At 34.6% G+C, this 19,088-nt stretch overlaps 2 protein-coding genes and 1 long non-coding RNA gene across 3 annotated transcripts; 2 read left to right on the forward strand and 1 right to left on the reverse strand.

Moving 5' to 3' along the window:
- Positions 1-2,437: 2,437 nt before the first annotated feature.
- Positions 2,438-5,074, forward strand: LOC110869026 (protein FAR1-RELATED SEQUENCE 5). The gene is made up of 4 exons (XM_022118320.2): positions 2,438-3,049; positions 3,157-3,415; positions 3,526-4,089; positions 4,181-5,074. Exons 1-4 carry the CDS (start codon positions 2,715-2,717, stop codon positions 4,937-4,939), a joined length of 1,917 nt encoding a protein of 638 aa, XP_021974012.2. The 5' UTR covers positions 2,438-2,714; the 3' UTR covers positions 4,940-5,074.
- Positions 5,075-5,966: 892 nt separating this feature from the next.
- Positions 5,967-10,096, reverse strand: LOC118480300. Its single transcript, XM_035975076.1, has 6 exons — positions 9,955-10,096; positions 9,079-9,872; positions 8,006-8,662; positions 6,629-7,248; positions 6,302-6,482; positions 5,967-6,221 (listed from the first exon to the last, which is right to left on the reverse strand). Exons 1-6 carry the CDS (start codon positions 10,094-10,096, stop codon positions 5,967-5,969), a joined length of 2,649 nt encoding a protein of 882 aa, XP_035830969.1.
- Positions 10,097-12,750: 2,654 nt separating this feature from the next.
- Positions 12,751-14,165, forward strand: LOC118480493. Its single transcript, XR_004862990.1, has 3 exons — positions 12,751-12,807; positions 13,671-13,724; positions 13,997-14,165. It is a non-coding gene; the product is annotated as an uncharacterized LOC118480493 (long non-coding RNA).
- Positions 14,166-19,088: the final 4,923 nt, after the last annotated feature.

Here is a 19,088-nt window from a genome sequence, read left to right on the forward strand (position 1 = left end):
CGGCTCGGTTCGTAACGAGCCGAACTGAATTGGTTTGGCTCTAAATATTTTAGTTTTAATATATATATATATGTATATATATATATATATATATAGGGGGAGGTTCATTTGAGAATAATGTTCTTGCAAGAAGAAAAATAAATTAATCTAAGCCCTACATTTTTGTGATCAATAGTTGTGAATCAAGATATCATTTTTGTCCTCTTTTAATTAATGCTTTAATTAATAAGGGTATGATAGACAATTTGATATAGAATACTAATAAATATTATCAAGAGTTACTCAAGTCTCATTAATGACACAATAATTTCTTCTACACCACCATTAATGTGTTAGGTCATACACCAATTTTATTAGGAGTGACAAAAGTATTTAAAAGTGTTAATGTCCTACACATATTTTATTATGTGTCGCAAATTTATGAAAAATGTTGTGGTCCTATACATTCTGTTGCCTACACCCAAACAATTTTTATGGTGTAGGAAATGTTGTGTTTATGGTGTAAGAAAAGTTGAATATGTAGGATCATGTGCATGATTGTTTTTATTGTGTAAGATGCACATTTTTTTAACAGGATAGACTCATTAAATGACTAGATATTCATTAATTTGAATAACTAAAATAAAGGATAGACTCATTAAATGATTTGTTCAAATTACCTTTGTACCCTTTATTCTTTTTATTCTTAATTTGTAATTTCTCCTCATTTGAACTCTCCACTATATATATATATATATATATATATATATATATATATATATATATATATATATATAGAGTAGGAGTTGTGTGGAAAGTCCTATTTTCCTAGAAAGTCTAGGAAGCAATAGTATAGTGACATGTGGCATGGATGTATTTTAACTAGAAGGGCAAACATGTAATTGCATATATATTTTTTTTTATTTTTGGTAATTATCTCAATTTATATATTTTTGCATGTTTTCGTTTTGTAACTGATTTCTATGCATCAAATTCGGGATTGTAGTTTCTTTTCAATCCAAATCTATTCCAAATTCCACGAACACGAAACACACATCTATATATTATAATCCGATCATCCTATTATTCATCAGCAAAGTTCTTATTCTATATTTTTTAAGTCTGAAAGATCATGGCTTCGAACACCCTCGCTGATGTTGCAGATGGTAATTGCAGTTACCTTTTTAGCATTTTTGTATTGTTTTACTATAACCTTTATTCAAAATATTCAGATTGTTCTTGATGCTGTGTTTTAACAGCAGAGTTGTCGAGCTGTATTAAGTACATAAAGATTACACATTGTTTTCATAACCTTGATGATGTGTTTTAACAGCAGAGGTCACCTTGTTAAAATCCACAGTTTTTTTTTTACGAGCAAGACCATCAAGCTTTGTTGTTGGTGATGTGTTTTAACAGTTATACAGATTCTTATTTGTCTGTGTTTTAACCGTATTGTGTTTAACAAGTTTCCTGTTGCAACAGATATTGAGGTTGTAGTCAACCTTTTATATAAATCATGTTAATGTTGTCTGTTAAATAGTGTTGTGTTTTAACAGTTATTGAGCCTGAAGACAATTTTTTTTTAATGTTCCAGAGTGGATGTTGTGTTTTAAAAGTAATGTGTTTTACTAGTTATGTGTTCTATTTTAGTTTCTTATTGAATGATGTGTTCTAAATTGACTGTGTTTTACTAGTTATGTGTTCTAATGTAGTTTCTTATTGAATGATGTGTTCTAAATGTACTGTGTTTTACTAGTTACGTGTTATTATTGGATGTTGTGTTTTAAAAGTAATGTGTTTTACTAGTTATGAGTTCTTTTTTGTAGTTTCTTATTAAATGATGTGTTTTTTAACTGTAATGTGTTTTACCAATTACTTGTTTCAACAGATGCTGATGTTGTGCCAAACCATCATCATGTTATTGGTGTTGTGTTTTAACAGTCATACATGTTCAGGGTGTTTTTGTTCATTGTTTCACATGAGTTGGATGATTGTTTGTAGTATGAAGGTCACCCCTTTTTTTACATAGTTGAATGTTGTGTTTTAAATTCCATAGTTGCAGTTTTTTGTTCATGTTTATTTTAAACTCTTTATGTGTAAACATCAGTTTGTTATATGTGATGTGTTTTCAACAGTTGTTGAGTTTGATGTGAATGTTTTTTTATAGGTTCACCTCTTATCATTGAATCGCTGTTTTTTAAGTTGCGTCATGTTTGGTTAGTTATGTGTTTTATACCCTTTTTTTGTCATGTCTTGTAGATGCACCTAATTACCAATTACGTGGTGTTGAACAAGTTTCTCCAAACACCGGAACGAAGAGATATATTCCGGATTCACCCTCTTCGTTGACGCCAGCAGAGGGAATGTTATTCGACACAGTTGATGACGCGTATAACTTTTATAAAACTTACGCAGAAGCGGGAGGTTGGACTGTAAGGAAGGGCATACAACACGAGAACCGTGGTATTGTTATAAACAAGTACTTTTTCTGTTCAAAGGAGGGTCAAAAAGACTTTCGACCAGTTGATACTTTAGTAGATCAGCCGTCCGATAGGTGGGTACGTAGGGTACCATCAAAAAGGACCGGATGCCAGGCTGCGATCAGAATAAAACTTACCGATGCTAAGAAGTATTTGCTTTATCATTTTATAGAGGCGCACAACCACGATTTTGTGCATGAAGAAGATTTACATCTTCTCAAGGAAAACAGGGGTATTAATCGTGCACACGAAGAGATGATAAACAAGATGTCACATCTCAACATCGGGCCTGTTCGTGCATTTAACATTATGAAGGAAGTGTATGGTGGGTTCGACAAAGTCGGTGCTACCAAAGTCGATTTTAAAAATTTCAAGAAGGAGTTAAATCTTTTTATCGGAGAGTTTGATGCGGAAATGTTTGTCAAGCGTTTGATGAGAAAAAAGGAGTTTTTACCGAACTTCTCTTGTGAATATGAAACCACAGACGAAGGTGTGTTGAAGTGCATTTTTTGGGCCGACGAGGATATGAAGAGAAATTATTATATGTTTGGGGACGTTATATCATTTGATGCTACATACAAGCGTAACAAGTAACTATGAGTTTATTTTTTTACATATTTATTGTGTTTTAAATCTTACTGTGTTATAAATACATCATGATTTGTTTTTTCATCGCTGATTGTGTGTTTTTTTAAAGGTATAACATGATGTTTGTCCCTTTTACTGGGATTGATAATCATAATAGGAACGTGACACTTGGTGCTGCAATTCTCGGTTCGGAAACGGCAGAGACGTATAGCTGGTTACTTAGGGCGATCAAGAACGCATACGGGTACGCGCCTCCTGTAATCGTTACTGACCAAGACCCTGCGATGAAAAGGGCTATAGCTGATGTTTGGCCTGAGTCGAGGCATCGGTTATGTATGTGGCATATCATGGATAAACTCACTACAAAGGTATGGGTTTTATATGGCAGGGTTTTATTTTTTTTTATTTTTTGTGTGATTTGTTCTGTGTTTTAAGATTATTTTTTTTTTGTCATTCACGATACAATGTGCCATTTTAGGTTGGGGCTGCCTTATGTTCAAATACAGATTTCAGGAAAAGATTGTCTGCAGTTGTTTGGACTGATTCTCTATTGCCCGAAGCTTTTGAGGCTGAATGGGCCGCTATTATTCATGATTTCGGGTTAACCGACCATGAATGGCTGACGTATATATATGGGCTACGTGAATCATGGATTCCAGCTTACTATCGTGAAGAAGAAATGTCTGGTCTTATGCGGACATCATCTAGGTCCGAAAGCGAGAACCACTTTTTTGGAAAAATTAGCAATCCAAAGTGCACGTTGGTTGAATTTCTTAGCCACTTTGATACGGCTATTGAAGCGCAAAGGCATGAGCACCGAAAAAACGATCATGACACTCGATACACCAACCCTGGAGAGTGGAGTGATTTTGTTCTCGAGAAGCAAGCAGCTCAAATATATACTAGAACTTTATTTTTTGATGTTCAACTCGAGATTCAACATGCTATTCATCGTTGTGCGAGTGTCAGATTAGATCACGTCGGTGATTTCATTAAGTTTTTTATAAAGGATCTCGATCAGCCATGTTCTTCGTACTTTGAGGTGATTGTTTATTTTTTCTTTATGTGGTCTTATTTTTTGTCTATTATTTATTTTTTTATGAACTGTGTTTTATTGATATTAAATGTTACAGGTTATGATACGCGAGGAGGATGTTACTGTTAAGTGTACATGCAACAGGTTTGAGCAGTTTGGGCTGTTTTGTAGTCACATTTTTTGCGTGTTACGGATTCTTGATATAAGGGAGTTTCCTAAACAATATATATTGAGGCGTTGGACGCGTGAAGCTGTTCCAAATAGTTCCCCCGGGTCCATTCTTACGGATGGTGGAAATCCAGATCGTAGTGACGATGTTAACCGGTGTGTTCGGGAGATTAGTCACGCAACGGAGTATGTCGTTAACAAGCTGATTTCAAATTTTGATAAGTTGTCTGATTTTCGAGACCATATCAAGCAGTTTATGTCAGCCGCGGATGAAGCTCAAATAAATGCACCTCCCAAGACACGACGTAACCGATTTGCTGAACTGCTAGGAGTTGCTCCAGAGAGCACGGCCACTATCCGTGTTCCAGTTGGTACCAGGTTCAAGGGCTGTGGTTCTCATAAACGCCTTAAATCTCAAAAGGAGCGAGCCGTAAGTCAGTCTGGAAGTAAACGTCGTCAATGTTCATTATGTAAAAAATACGGTCATAACAGAGTAACGTGCTGGAAATACAACGTGGCTGGGGCTGAGGCAGGTTCTTCGCGGAATGCTGGTGGTAATGAAGACACAATTCCTGAAGGAGATGCTGCTATGGTTGTTCAAGGTGATGGTACTGGTTTGAACGATGATGATGATGTGTTTTACACATCTGGAAACGATGCAGATATGGACGATGAGGAGATGGCATAGTAGGATCTTTTTTTATCAATATTTTTCTAAGTACTTTGCTGAACTATCCGTTTTTTAGTTTTATTTTTTTATCGTATGTTTGTGTTGAGATTTGGTTTTGGTGATTTTAAGACTGATTTGTATTCGACATTTTATGAAAATAGTTGCTTTTGTGTTTTAGTTTTAAGCTCTTTATGTAGTAGCCATATCTGTTTTACGGGATTCTGGATTTGTTCGTGGGTTTGGCATATTTGTTTACTTCGTTAAAAGTGTGTTTTAAACTTGTTTTAGTCCATAAAGTGCAGTTTTCAACTGTGTCTTAAGTACTCACTTTGTTCCAGAGTAACGAGCATACTTTTTAAATGTTAATGTGTTTTAGTAGCCATATGTGTTTTAGCATACTATAAATGTTAAATGTTAACTTTGTTCCAGACAAAACACAAGCCTTTTAAATGTTAATGTGTTTTAACATTTTTAATTTGGATTATGTTCCTTAGAATCCATCCGCCTGTTATACGTAATGTGTTTTCACAGATATTCGAACCTGAAGTCATTCTTTTGTATACTTGAAGGTTTTTTCAACTATTTAGTTTATGTTATTGATGTTAAAGTGCGTTAACTTGTTTTAATGTATGTTTTCACAGATACTCGAATCTGAAGTCAATCCTTTGTATACTTGAAGGTTGTTGTAAACTATTTAGTTTTTGTATTTGATATTTAAAGTGTTTTAACTTCGTTTTAAGGCATAGACACTTGATGATATAGATAGGTTGCTTACCAGATTTCATTATTGGCACTAAGTATGTAGACTGTGTTTTAAGGGGTCACACAACTGTAACAATGCCTTTTCCAGACAAACCATCAGCCTCTTTAAATGTTAATGTGTTTTAACAATTTTAATTTGGCTTATATTCCTTAGGATCCATCAGCCTGTTATATGTAATGTGTTTACACAGATATTCGAAGTTGAAGTCAATCTTTTTAATACTTGAAGGTTTTTGTAAACTCTTTAGTTTCTGTATTGATATTAATGTGTTTTAAGTTTGTTTTAAGGTATAGATGCTTGATGACATAGATAGGTTGGTTCCCAGATCACATCCTTAGCGCTGTTGTCCAAAACTTCTACCTTCATGTCCTTTAAATTAAAGCATACACAATAGAAATGAGCTTCGTGTAAGACTGGTACAAAGATGAGGGCATGTTCAGGTATCTTTTTGACATCAGCTGAAACTAAAACCGGTTCCATGTTGTCTCCGAACGTTTTTGCTCTTGATTTTGCATTTTTAATGTAGTCGTCTTCATTCTGCATTTCAAATTAATCGTGTTAAACAATATTACTAAAGTTGACAACTTAAATTGCAATTCCAATATGATCAGCCTTACCAACATATTGACTGAACAGAACAGGCGTGCGATGCTCCCCTTTAGCCTGAATTTTTCTTCGTAATTCAACAAATCCGCCCACGCGCTTATTACCAATATGTGCACCTCGATTCCCGGCAATAATGATTCGAGCGGAGATCTCATCACCGGCACTCCTTTCTTAGTTCTGAAGACAACATCCCTAATGTATACAAATGTGTTTTATTAAATGTTTTACAATTTATTCATCAGAATCAGTTTCAAACTGTTGTGAGTATATCGGTGCATTACTATTTTTTCGAATACAATATTAATGTGTTTTACCAAAACAGATGTGTTTTAACATACCACATTGAACCCCAGGCTGAAAACATGTATGAGCTGACGGAGAGCTCAGCGTTTTCAAGCTTTGCCTTAATCGACACTGCCCGCTTCACGTAAGGTGACCTTAGAGCATCGGTCAACTCTGTTTGTCTTTCCGGTCTTATTTTCGGCTTTCCAAGGTCCAGATCGTGTATTAGCCGCCCACGTCTAATTGTATATTCGTACTCTTCCTGTGTTTTTTGGGAGATTGGTGTGACGGCGAGTGCGGTCTTCTCCATTTCTTCAACCTGAGTCTTCTGTGCGGGCGGCTCAATTACTGCAAGCTGAGTCGTCTGCGTGGTTGTCTTGTCAACCGTCTTGCATACCTCTTCGGCCAATGAAGGTGTCCACTGCGACAACTGTGACATATCCAAATTCTCCTTATTTGCCTCTTTTTCCGGTGTTTTATCATCAGGAGTTTGTGGTTGTTCGGTTGTCGTACACGTTGATCCGACCTTTTTCAACTTATCTGTCCACAATTTGTGTACTTCTTTGATTTTTTCACTTTGGGGGTACAATTGGAAACCTTCTGTAAAAGTGTCGGTTATCCTTTTTACACATTCGTCGAATTGATTCAAGAAAACCTCCAACATTCCCGCATGTACCTGAATTACATCATACACACTTTATCATATTCTTATTTCTCCAATTATGCAACGTGTTTTTACCAGGTTATAATGTGTTTTCCCTATCAATATTTGTGGTTCTTTTTTAATTTTTTATGTTGTTTGTGTTTTACCTACCAGCAGTGTGTTTTATTAGCAAACAGAATATGTGTTTTAAATGATCAGGCTGTTAATACTTTAATGTGTTTTACCATTCGTAAAGTGGTTTACCAATCACATAAATGTGTGTTTTAACATTTAGCAGTGTGTTTTACTAATACCAAATATGGTTTAGCAGCAGTGTGTTTTAGCAATCACAAGGTGTATTAAATCAGCATTGGTGCTACTTCCAAACCCTGCACTATGTTTTTACCATTATTAAAAGTGTTTTACCTTTTTGGAAAATGTTATTTTCCAATCATTAGTTTGTTTTTTATTATTAGTGTGTTTTTACCAAATAATTATTAAATCAACATCAGTATTCTGTTTTTACCAAATAATTAGTGTGTTTTAATAATTCCAGTTTAAGTTTTTTGGTATTCTGAATGTGTTATTAGCAAACAGAATCTGTGTTTTAAATGATAAGGCTGTTAATACTTTAATGTGTTTTACCATTCGTAAAGTGGTTTACCAATAACATAAATGTGTGTTTTAACATTTAGCAGTGTGTTTTACTAATACCAAATATGGTTTTTAGGTAGTATGATTGTGTGGTTTAAGATGTTAAGTGTAAATAATTGGAAAATTAAAAGATTACCTCGTCGCTTTGTGTCGCTGGTGTCGATCCATATTGAGATGCCATAGATGAGCTAATTCCCGGCTGACTTTGTTGTGTTTGTCCCCACTCGCCGGTTTCTCGGTAGTATCTTTCTATATCGGATGTATCTATAATAGGCACTCGTTCCTGGCCAGCTTCTTCATTCATGCAATCTGCGAAATCGGTTTGGAAACCCGCATTAACCGGTATTTCTTCTACAACACGCGCATTTTCCGGACCACTTTCATTTAAAATTTTCTTCTTCCCAGCCTCTCCGGCTTTCGGCAGCTTCTTTGCTGTCTGTTTTTTTTTCGGTGACGGTGAGACCGGAGGTTTACCATGTGCTTTACCGGCCGGCTTTACGAATGTTTTTTTCTTTTTTTCCGGAACACACTTGGTAATGTGTTTTTCAGCCTTCGGTTCATCTTTTTTCTTTGTTTTCACTACTTCTGCTTCGATGTCATCATCACTCTTTTTTGCAAATGGATACCTTTGTTCCGGTTGCAACTCGTACTCTTCCACTAAGATTTGATCTAATCTGACCGAGTCCAACTTTATGCTCACTGCCTCGATATCGTCATCATTGATATCTTCGATGAGATGCGCTGCTCTTTGTTCACCTTCTTTGTATATCTTCTGGTCACGTATCAACGCAGCCTGTAAAAAACCAAATAACGAAACTAACGTCAGATGTGTTTTAAAGGTTTGGTATACTCCAGGTTGTGTTACATCACCTATAATACTGTTTAACTATTCTTAGAATGTGTGTTGATGGTTTTTATATACATAATGGTCTTCAAAATAAGTTTTGAGTCTATCGGTGCATTTCTATTTTTTCGAATACAACATTAATGTGTTTTACCAAAACAGATGTGTTTTAAAGGTTTGGTATACTTCAGGTTGTGTTATATCACCTATAATACTGTTTAACTATTATTAGAATGTGTGTTGATGGTTTTTATATACATACTGTGTTTTACCAGAACAGATGTGTTTTTACCAAAACAGATGTGTTTTAAAGCACATTACTCTTTGTTTTATATTAGGAAATTACATATCTATTTAGAACATACCACTAGCAATGGCATTGGTCCAAGGAAGGGCTCCTTTGGTGTCCATGCTTCCACCGTTCGATCCAGACACCTGATCATGTACTCACACCAGTTAAAACTTTTGATATCCTTCCCTCGATGCAATGCTGGTAAAAACTTCATATTAATTGATGAATTCGTAGTTGTCTCTCCCAGAAGTGTGTTGTAGAACAACAAAAAGTTCAACACAAAGATCCGTCCGCTCGCTTGTTGCCCCTGCATGTATGTTTTGAACTGAACAGGCGTCAAGCGTGCAGGATCACTTTCGAATTGTGCTTTCCATTCTGCCACAACCTCGTGGAAATCAGCCCTTGCTCTCGCTACTTCCTTTATTTCTTCGTTCCCTCTCGGTACTCCGAACACATCGTGCACCAATTCCTCTGTTATTTGAATGTGGTGGCTACCGCAATTCAAGACCCGTGTTTTAGTGTCGTAATTATTTACCAACCACCAACTCAGAGTTGAGGGAATCGGACCCATTCGAAAGCTAAGTATTGACCCGAAACCTATGTTTCGGACAGCCCCCCGTTGATTTTCGTTCAAAGATTCCATTAACTCCCCCATGTGTTTAAGAGCCAATCGCATAGTTAGTTTCCCATCAGCAAGTGGTATGTAATTCTTTACCGGTTGTCGCTTCTTGTGTGTTTTAGAGTCTTTGATTGATGTAGCATATGCGGGTTGTTGTGTTTTTTCAACTACTTGTTGACCCGCACCTGACCTTGTTTTTTTCCAAGGTGGGTTGTCAAAATCATCATCAGAATCGTCTATTGTCGTACCTGACAAAACACCAATATACCAAGCCGGTCAGCAAGTCAGTCTTTTAAGTATCTGAAATTTAGTCCTTAATATTAACTTTACCGTGTGCTGCTTCTTTAATCGGCTTAACCGTTTGTACAGTCGCAGCTTTCTTTTCTTCCGGTATGATTCCAGCCTCTTTGTGCTTCCTCTTCTTACCGGTTTCGTTTCCCTTTTTGTTTGTGGCGGCTGATTTAAAGCCCATAAAATTTGTTAGTACTATGCTGTTGTGTTTTAACTCATTGAACATATGGTTTCACGTTCGTTCATTTAACTTACATATGGGAATTTCACTTTTTTCGTTTGGTTCCGACTGCAATACGACATTTTTATCCATTACGTTCGGAAAGAGATGTGCAATGTCAGACAGAAGGGTACCGGCAGGCGGTTGTTGTGTGGACGATACTTTGCTGTCTATTGTTTCTTTATGTTTTTTAACACGCTCAACTGTTTGTAACAAAAATTAACACAACTTATCAGACAGGTGGCCATATAAGTTACCCACCCCCCCCCCACCTTTAACTGCCACAACTAACCGTACCCTGTAAAGGTGATCCTTCTTCTGTGTCCGATTCATCCAGTATTATTGGCTTGTCCGGTGGGTTTCCGGGTACCCTTGAAAGCCATTTTCCTTTTATTCTCTCACTTTTTCTCCGTTTGACTGAAAACACATCTTTATTATTTATAAAACACATTTCTACTGCCTTATCTAATAAATTAACCTTAAAACAAACATGTTCACCGTAAACTTATGACCAAAATGACCTTAAAACACATATGCTTTACACCCACATCTAATAAAAAACCCATTAACAAAAACAGTTTTTTGGACAACACATCATTACCCTAACAGTAAAACACAGCATGCTAATACATTACAATAAAACACATTTTGTTCAAAAAGTGTACATCAAACCTATTTTTAATACGAATAAAGCACTTACAGGCTGACAGTAAAACACATCTGCACTGTTCAAGTAAAAGGCTGACATTAAAACACATTTTCAGTACCCTAACCATTAACAAACACAGTTTATGGAGAACCCACCACACAACCTATCCATAAAACACATTATATTTACACTTATCCCATAACAGATGTATGTTCAAAAAAAGGTACATAAAACACATTTGTCCATTGAAACCATCTAACTACCTGTGTTTAAAACACATCATCGGAAACACACCCATAAAACACATTTGGGGCAAACTCATTAACACAGAGAATTGGTCTATACATAGTGTAAAACCTATATAAACATTCCATATCACACATAACCAACAACAAAAAAATCAAAACAAAAAAAAAACACAGTCATCCCAAACAATCGTAAATCATACTCACCTTTTTTTACTCTAAAACACATACCTGAGGTTCTCGCTACTACAACTTTGCTCCCGGATAGTCTGTTTTCACTTTCACCCACTTTGATTTTGCTGGATTCCATCTTGTTTAAATCCTCTTTTTTTTTTGAATTTCTTACCTGCAAACATAAAACACTTCAGTGTAGAGAACTATCGAACCCTAATCGCCTTCTAAAACACAGCAACCAATGTCCAATTGATCTTACGTATATAAAAGATTGAAAATCTCTTATCTTCATCCATGATTCTCGGTATTTTTGGTATGAATATTTTCTGACTTCTTCGAGGGTTTAGAGAGAGAAAGTGAGAGAAAGGGAAATTCGCGTGTATTAAGGAGATGTGATGTGTTGACGGTTATACTTGATTGTTTTAAAACACTGTTAAGACGATTTTGCCCCTCATCATTTAAAACATTCTATTAAATTTTATTGAATATTACAATCTTGCCATTGATTTGATCTCAACCATTAAACACACCAATCCAATGGACAAGATCGCTTCCTAGGCTTTCTAGGAAAAACACACTTTCCGTGCGAACCCTACTCTATATATATATATGTATATATATATATATAGACGCTAATGCTAGACAAAAAAACCCTAAAAATATTAAAAAACCCTAGAAAACCCAACCTCCCGACAATTTTTTTTTTTTGAAAAAAATAACACATGTAATATACATGTTTTTAAGAGTTTTAGGCCAAAAAAACAAAAAAGCGCCGAAGGATTATTTAAAAAAAAAATTTCAGCAACTTTCGTGACTAACATGTGTTAGACAAAAAATGCTGAAACTTGTTTATTTTTTTTAAAAACATTCCTTCGGCACTTTTTTGTTTTTTTTTTGCCCAAAACTCTTAAAAACATGTATATTACATGTGTTATTTTTTTCAAAAAAAAATATCGGGAGGTTGGGTTTTCTAGGGTTTTTTAAAATTTTTAGGGTTTTCTATATAGCCCTACCCTATATATATATATATATATATATATATATATACAGAGAGAGAGAGAGAGAGAGGAAGGTTAACGGACATTACGGCTTAATGTACATCACGTACGACAGGTAATTACGCACGTTTATTTTAAAATCACGCATGTTATAACTCAAAAATCCAAAATCACGCATGTTGAACACAATAATCACGCATATTGAAAACATTGATCACGCATGTTATTGAACAAAACACGCATGTTGTTGTACGTGAAGTACGTTAAGCCATAATGTACGATATACTTTATATATATATATATATAGGATTAGGTTCAAACGTGAACAAAATCCTAAGAGTGAACTGCGTGAACTGATCTGGGCCCTTGATTTTTATGATCTTGAGATTAAAGTGAGTGACATGATGGTAATTATTTGGTTAATTTTTTCTATTTAATTAAATACATAAGGGTATATGTGTAATTACATAATAAAAAAAATGGAAACCTAATTTGTTTTCATTATTTAAAATCCAATCATATATCTAATAATCTAAACCCTAATATTGAATCCTCACTGCAGGCAACGCCGCACCGTATCTTCTCAATTTCCAACAGCAGCAACAGGTTCATACTCCTTCTTGTTCTTAATCTATACTTTTTTTTATCTAAATCGTCCATCATACATGTATGTTTCAATATTTTTGTTTGTGTTAATTGATGTTGCATCGCTATGGTGTTTGTTGTCAATCCGTTTGTGTTAGTCTAAACGCCTTACTTTCATACATGATGCTATTGCATTAATATATTGTATTATTTCATATGGATTTGAATTGAATGTTGTAGATTATCATTTGGAGGCTTTAATTTGGACTTTTGACTTTACGTAATATGTAGCTGAGTTTTAAGTTATGTGCCTATAGCTTGTATGTTTCTCTACTGCTATTATTGGATTTACAGAAAATGATTGTAATTTTTAGGTTGCTATAAGAAAAAAATGATAACTATTGGGTGTCAGCCCAATGGCCACCGGCACCCTAGTTAAACCAGTTCGAGGCCTAAAGTGCTCGGGTTCGAATCTTGCTTGCAGGCTCTTCGCTCCCCTCGAAACGGATGGGTAGTCACCGCCAGGCAGTGTCGCCGGGTCGCTAGCTTGGGGAGGGAGATCCCTCCCGCGGTCAGGGGTACCGTGCAATTACCCCTTTTTATAAGAAAAAAATGATTGATTTTTTCTAGATTTTGTTAGACTGTGTGATTGTTTCAAGTCATTGATGTCTTCACTTATTTTTGATAAGTTTAGAGTTTAGACCCTTTCAATAAATCTAAATTTATGTTTTTTGTTATAATTTTGAGTTTGGATGACTTGTCTCAGTTCAATGTTTTACATTTAAAGCCAGTTTATTAGCATCAAGGCATTGTATGAATATAACCTGTTACAATTATATTTAAAAAAGTTCAAGGTATTAATTTGTTTTGGTGATTTGTTTCAGGTAAGCAATGGCGGTTACCAAGCTTGATAAGAAGATCATCAAAAAGCGCGTCAAGTATTAGTTGCTGAGTCTTTTTGTTCAATTCTTTGATTTTGCTCTGTTTTTAACGCGATGTACACATGTGTATTCTGATTTTGCTCTGTTTTTAATGCGATGTACACATGTGTATTCTGATTTTGCTCCAATTTTAACCCAGTGTACATATGTGTATGGCGTCTGCTTTTGTGATATCTCATAATTTTTTGTGTATTGAATGTGTAAAGTTGTTGATGTACACTTGTGAATTATGCAAAGTATTAGTTGCTGAGTTTTTTGTGCTATTATAGGAGATGCCGTTAACGAGAAAAGTGGAGATGAAAGGTCGATAAGGATGATTCACGTATGACGTCGATAAGGATGCTTCAGCATATAACGTGGCAAATAGTTGTAAAAGATTATGTTTTTTGTTTTTTCGATTATGTTGGGTTTATTGTTTTTACGAAAATGGAACTTGTAATTATATGTGTTTTTTTGTTTGGTTTGGAAAATATTATGGAACTTGTAATTTGTTAAATATAAAATAGTTTTACAGGTATTGTTTCTATGTATGTATTATGTAGCTAATTACACATATGTATGATGCTGAGTACACATGTGCACTGTTCTATTGATATCCAAGTACACATGTGTATACCGTTCAAATATGAAGGTTACGTGGATCTTAAAAATCAAAATTTGAATTCTGGTGATGAAATCTGAAATAAAAATTAAAATTGAAATCTGGTGATTTGTTGTTTGTTTTGATAATTATCTTATTAATAAATAAAACATAATGTGGATAATGAATTAAATTAGGAAAGATGTAACTTAATTCAATTATTAAAATAATGATTTAAATCTAATTTTTTATATAATTACAATCCTACCCTTAATAACTAAAAAGGAAATCAAGGGTCCAGATCTGTTCACGCAGTTCACTCTTGGGAGGTTGTTCACGCTGGAACCCTACTATATATATATATATATATATATATATATTTGAGAGAGTTATCTTGAGAACGCTAATGGTTGTTGTATGCTATTATACATGATTTACATTATATTGTGTCACTCTGATCACTTTCTTGGTATCGGTATTGGTGACTTCTTTTTTCTATATTCTTTGACTTGGTATGTTGGTATGCTATTCGTTTTGGGGTCGAGGGTCTCCCAAGAAGTAGCCTCTCTATTCCTAGGGATAGAGGCAAGGTCTCTCTACATCCCACCCTCCCCAGACCCTATAAGCAGCTTTGCTATTTGTGGGATTCATTGGGTATGGTTGTTGTTGTTGTACTTTTTGTATGTTTATTTGACTCTTATATCTGGATTTGGTTTAGGAGCTGGGGGTCTCACTGGAAGCGGTCTCTCTATCCCCTGGGATAGAGGTAAGGCTTGCCTACATCCCACCCTCCCCAGACCCTACTTATAGTTTGGCTATAGGTGGGATTATACTGTACTGGGTAGGGTTGTTGTTGTTGTTGTATCTTGAGAACGCTAAATATTGCGAGAACTGTAAGAAAAATGAAAAAACCAATCAAAACCAAAATTTTTTTAATACTAACCTCGTTGTAATTAAAATATAACATCAAACAAAACCTAACAATATCAAATATTTCATTTCTCCTCTCAAAATCACTCTTATTAGCTGTTTTACACATTTGTACATATAACAAATTTATACATGTGTAAATGACAAACTTACACATGTGTAAATTTTCTTTATTTAAATTTACATATTTAAATTTACGTGTAAATTTCTACACATATGGAAATTTATCTTACACTTTATTCTACACATATGCCCTAATTTATGGTGAAGGACAATTTTCGATAATGTGTAGGATAAAGTGTAAGATAAATTTACATATGTGTAGAACAAATTTTGAAATACGTAGAATAAAGTATTTTTGCCCGGATAATGAAAAAGAACATAATTAATAGAATGAATTTTAAACTAGAGTTAACTGCCATTTTCGTCCCTGTGGTTTGGTCACTTTGGCCATTTCAGTCCATTTTTCAAAAATGCGCCATTTTCCTCCCCGACGTTCTGGAAAGGTGCCATTTCAGTCCAAAAATCATAACCCAGTTAAGTCGGTTTGTAAATAAGGACTGATTGTGTAAATTTGTAACATAAAGGACCATTTAAGTAAAATGTATAAATATTAATATAATTATAAAATATATAATATATATATATAATGTATAGATATATATATATACAGATCAGACGAGATAGGGAGAGGGTGAACCGGAGCCGGAACCGGAGCTCCGGTGGTCACCACCGCCGCCGCCAGAACCACCACCATCAACGTCATCATCGTCATCATCTGTTATCAATCATCATCGACCTTCATCAACATCATCGCGATCTTCATCATCATCATCATCAGACCTGCATTCTCACCTTACCTGCATACTCACCACCACCACCGCCGCCGCCGCCTGCAACTCACCGGACCTTCATCATCAGACCTTCATCATCGACCTTCATCATCATCATCGCGATCTTCATCATCATCATCAGACCTTCATCACCACTGCCGCCGCCTGCAACTCACCGGAAAAACGGCACCCCCACCGTCGCCGGTTCTCTCTCCCGCCTCCTTTTCTCTCTCTCTCTCTCTCTCTCTCTCTTTCTCGTCGTTATCTCTCTCTCTCTCTCTCCGACTTTCTCCCTCTCTCGTCTGATGACGATGATGACGTTGATGGTGGTGGTTCCGGCGGCGGCGGTGGTGACCACCGGAGCTCCGGTTCCGGCTCCGGTTCACCCTCTCCCTCTCTCATCTAATCTGTATATATATGTATGTATACATTATATATATATTATATATATTTTATAATTATATTAATATTTATACATTTTACTTAAATGGTCCTTTATGTTACAAATTTACACAATCAGTGCTTATTAACAAACCGACTTAACTGGGTTATGATTTTTGGACTGAAATGACACCTTTCCAGAACGTCGAGGAGGAAAATGGGGCATTTTTGAAAAATGGACTGAAATGGCCAAAGTGACCAAACCACAGGGACGAAAATGGCAGTTAACTCTTTAAACTATTTATTGCTTTACCATTAAATAGTTTTACCATTTTCTTCTCGCATTAAATTTTTCTCAATAGCTCTTCTCCTATATATATATTCTTAACTTATATATACGTGTAGAAAATAAATAAAATATTCTTAATTTATATATACGTGTAGAAAATAATAGGATGATAAATAATAAATAAAATAACAAAATTTAAAGAAAGTTAGTTTAGATTAAAATAATTAAAAATTAAAATAAATTACTTCAATGCTCATCAAATTCTTACTAGCTTTGTTGTCGCCACGTATTGCGAAGAAACCGAGCAAATGATAATGTAAAACAAACTTTATTGCGTATTGCGACGAAACAGAGCAAATGATAATGTGAAACAAACTTTCTTTGAAAGTGAAGGATGTTGTTTAGAAATCAAACCATCAGAATTGTTCAGTTTATTATCGTACCGTAAAAGATACCAACTAAATATACTCTATATTAAATACAATTTTATTTTTAACAAAACTTATACCAAAATATCGCGAGAAAAAAAAATTAACTAACTTAAGCTATTAAAGAAATATTAGATTAATTGATAAAGAAAATATCATTTAATAAAAGACAAAAATTATTAAAAACATAAAATAAATGATAAGGAAATATAGATTTTAAAAGGAAAAAAATGAAAAAAATCTTAAAAGGTAAAAGTAAATATAATAATAAAGTATTATAATATTGAAATATAAAATATAAAAAAACTATATATTATTGTAAAATCACATGCGTGAGGCCTGCATGTTTTAATGTTATTGTCACCGGTACAAGTGTGCAACTCAATATACAATAAGTCAAATAAATAATTTTTTTTTGAAGGTCGGGTTTTTATTGAAAAAAAATATAAGCGTACTCTCCTTCGCTCTGCAGAGGCTGCGGTTACCGAAAAAAAAGGTTCCAATCAAGTCGTCTTCTCTGTTCTTTTTTTTCCCACCCTTCATGAGGTCGGTGTCAAAATTTTATGAAAGTCAGTCGAGATTTTATTGTGTATACTACTAAAATATTTTTTTTTCATGGGGTGCGGGTGACACCATGACTTATGATAAACGGGTGAACCTAAACAAAACTATCCCTTTGAGGGTATGTTTCTTTGGTACCATCTTTTTCTTTCACTAAGGAAGTGATTTGTCATTTGAAAAACCTATACGCATAAAGACAAGATATATAAAAAAAAAGATGATGTGAAAAAAATTAATGGTGTAAAATCACCACAAATGATAAAGTGATAAATTAAAGAATTGAAGATAGAATAGAATAGTTTGCTCCAATAGTTTTTGTACAAGTTCAACCTAATATGATTATACTCAAGATTGAAAATATAAGATAGTGATTTGGACTATATGCACTATTCATTCACTCCTTTCTTTTATTTCAAACCAATGATACTCTTTTTGATAATTTTGTCCAATCACATACAAGAAAACAACACCCTGATTAATGGGCAATCTGTTTTCAAAAGTAGAATCAATGATATGATACTGGCATATGAAGTTTGATGTTTGGATATGGACTAGGAAAGTTATTGCCAGTTTTGCCACATGGTCATTGTTTTGTAATTTATTATGAGATGGTCCATTGACTGTGATACCTCCCCACCCTCCCAGGGTCTGGGTAATCTATCTGTTCTTGATTGTTTTGGAATTTCATAGTTGGTAATCCATGTAAAAGGTATTCTCATACAATTTGGGATCACGGGTAAGTGTATTCATTTTAATTGTATTCTCAAAATTGTGGAACAACAAAGAAATATAATTAGAATGATAACCAAAGTTTACTTAGTTATTATTCAAATAAAATGAAATATCTTCCTCTCTCTTTGTCGCGCTTACCTTCATCGTTGCCTACTTGTAGGTTGCAACACTTTTGTCTCAATAATATAATGAAAACGACAACATTAGAAAGAACTTTATATTTTACATAGATTACGGATAAATAAAAATATTTTTAATGTAAAGTGTACTAAGTGATTTAGAACCAATGATCATATTATTATATATTATATTGCCACCGTTAACTCTAACTACTATTTAGATAAATTTTGGCCGTTTAAGTCCCCATCTTTTGATCTGAGCCGTTCAAATTCATTAAATATCTTCTAGAAGCAGCGGTTGGTGTTAGTTCTACACTCTCTTTCCTACAATCCAACAGTTGGTGACGGTTTTGCTAGATCATTATATAAACCCTTCGCCACCCGCCATCACCAAGTTCAAATTCATCCTTCTTCACCCACAACCACTGGTTTATGTACCAAAGAAACAACAAGTACAGTTGAAGAAAGCTTTGAATCTTCCGGTGGATTTATCGAGTTCGTAGCCGTT

Source organism: Helianthus annuus, chromosome 7 (genome assembly GCF_002127325.2).
Source record: "Helianthus annuus cultivar XRQ/B chromosome 7, HanXRQr2.0-SUNRISE, whole genome shotgun sequence".
Lineage (NCBI taxonomy): Eukaryota > Viridiplantae > Streptophyta > Magnoliopsida > Asterales > Asteraceae > Helianthus > Helianthus annuus.

Coding starts and splice junctions, on each gene's coding strand:
- LOC118480300 (XM_035975076.1), bottom strand. CDS start 10,096: ATGGGCTTTAAATCAGCCGCCACAAACAAAAAGGGAAACGAAACCGGT. Junction 9,873..9,954: donor GATTAAAGAAGCAGCACACG/GTAAAGTTAATA, acceptor GTGTTTTGTCAG/GTACGACAATAGACGATTCT. Junction 6,483..6,628: donor TCAGCCTGGGGTTCAATGTG/GTATGTTAAAAC, acceptor TGTATACATTAG/GGATGTTGTCTTCAGAACTA.
- LOC110869026 (XM_022118320.2), top strand. CDS start 2,715: ATGATAAACAAGATGTCACATCTCAACATCGGGCCTGTTCGTGCATTT. Junction 3,050..3,156: donor GCTACATACAAGCGTAACAA/GTAACTATGAGT, acceptor GTTTTTTTAAAG/GTATAACATGATGTTTGTCC. Junction 4,090..4,180: donor CATGTTCTTCGTACTTTGAG/GTGATTGTTTAT, acceptor TAAATGTTACAG/GTTATGATACGCGAGGAGGA.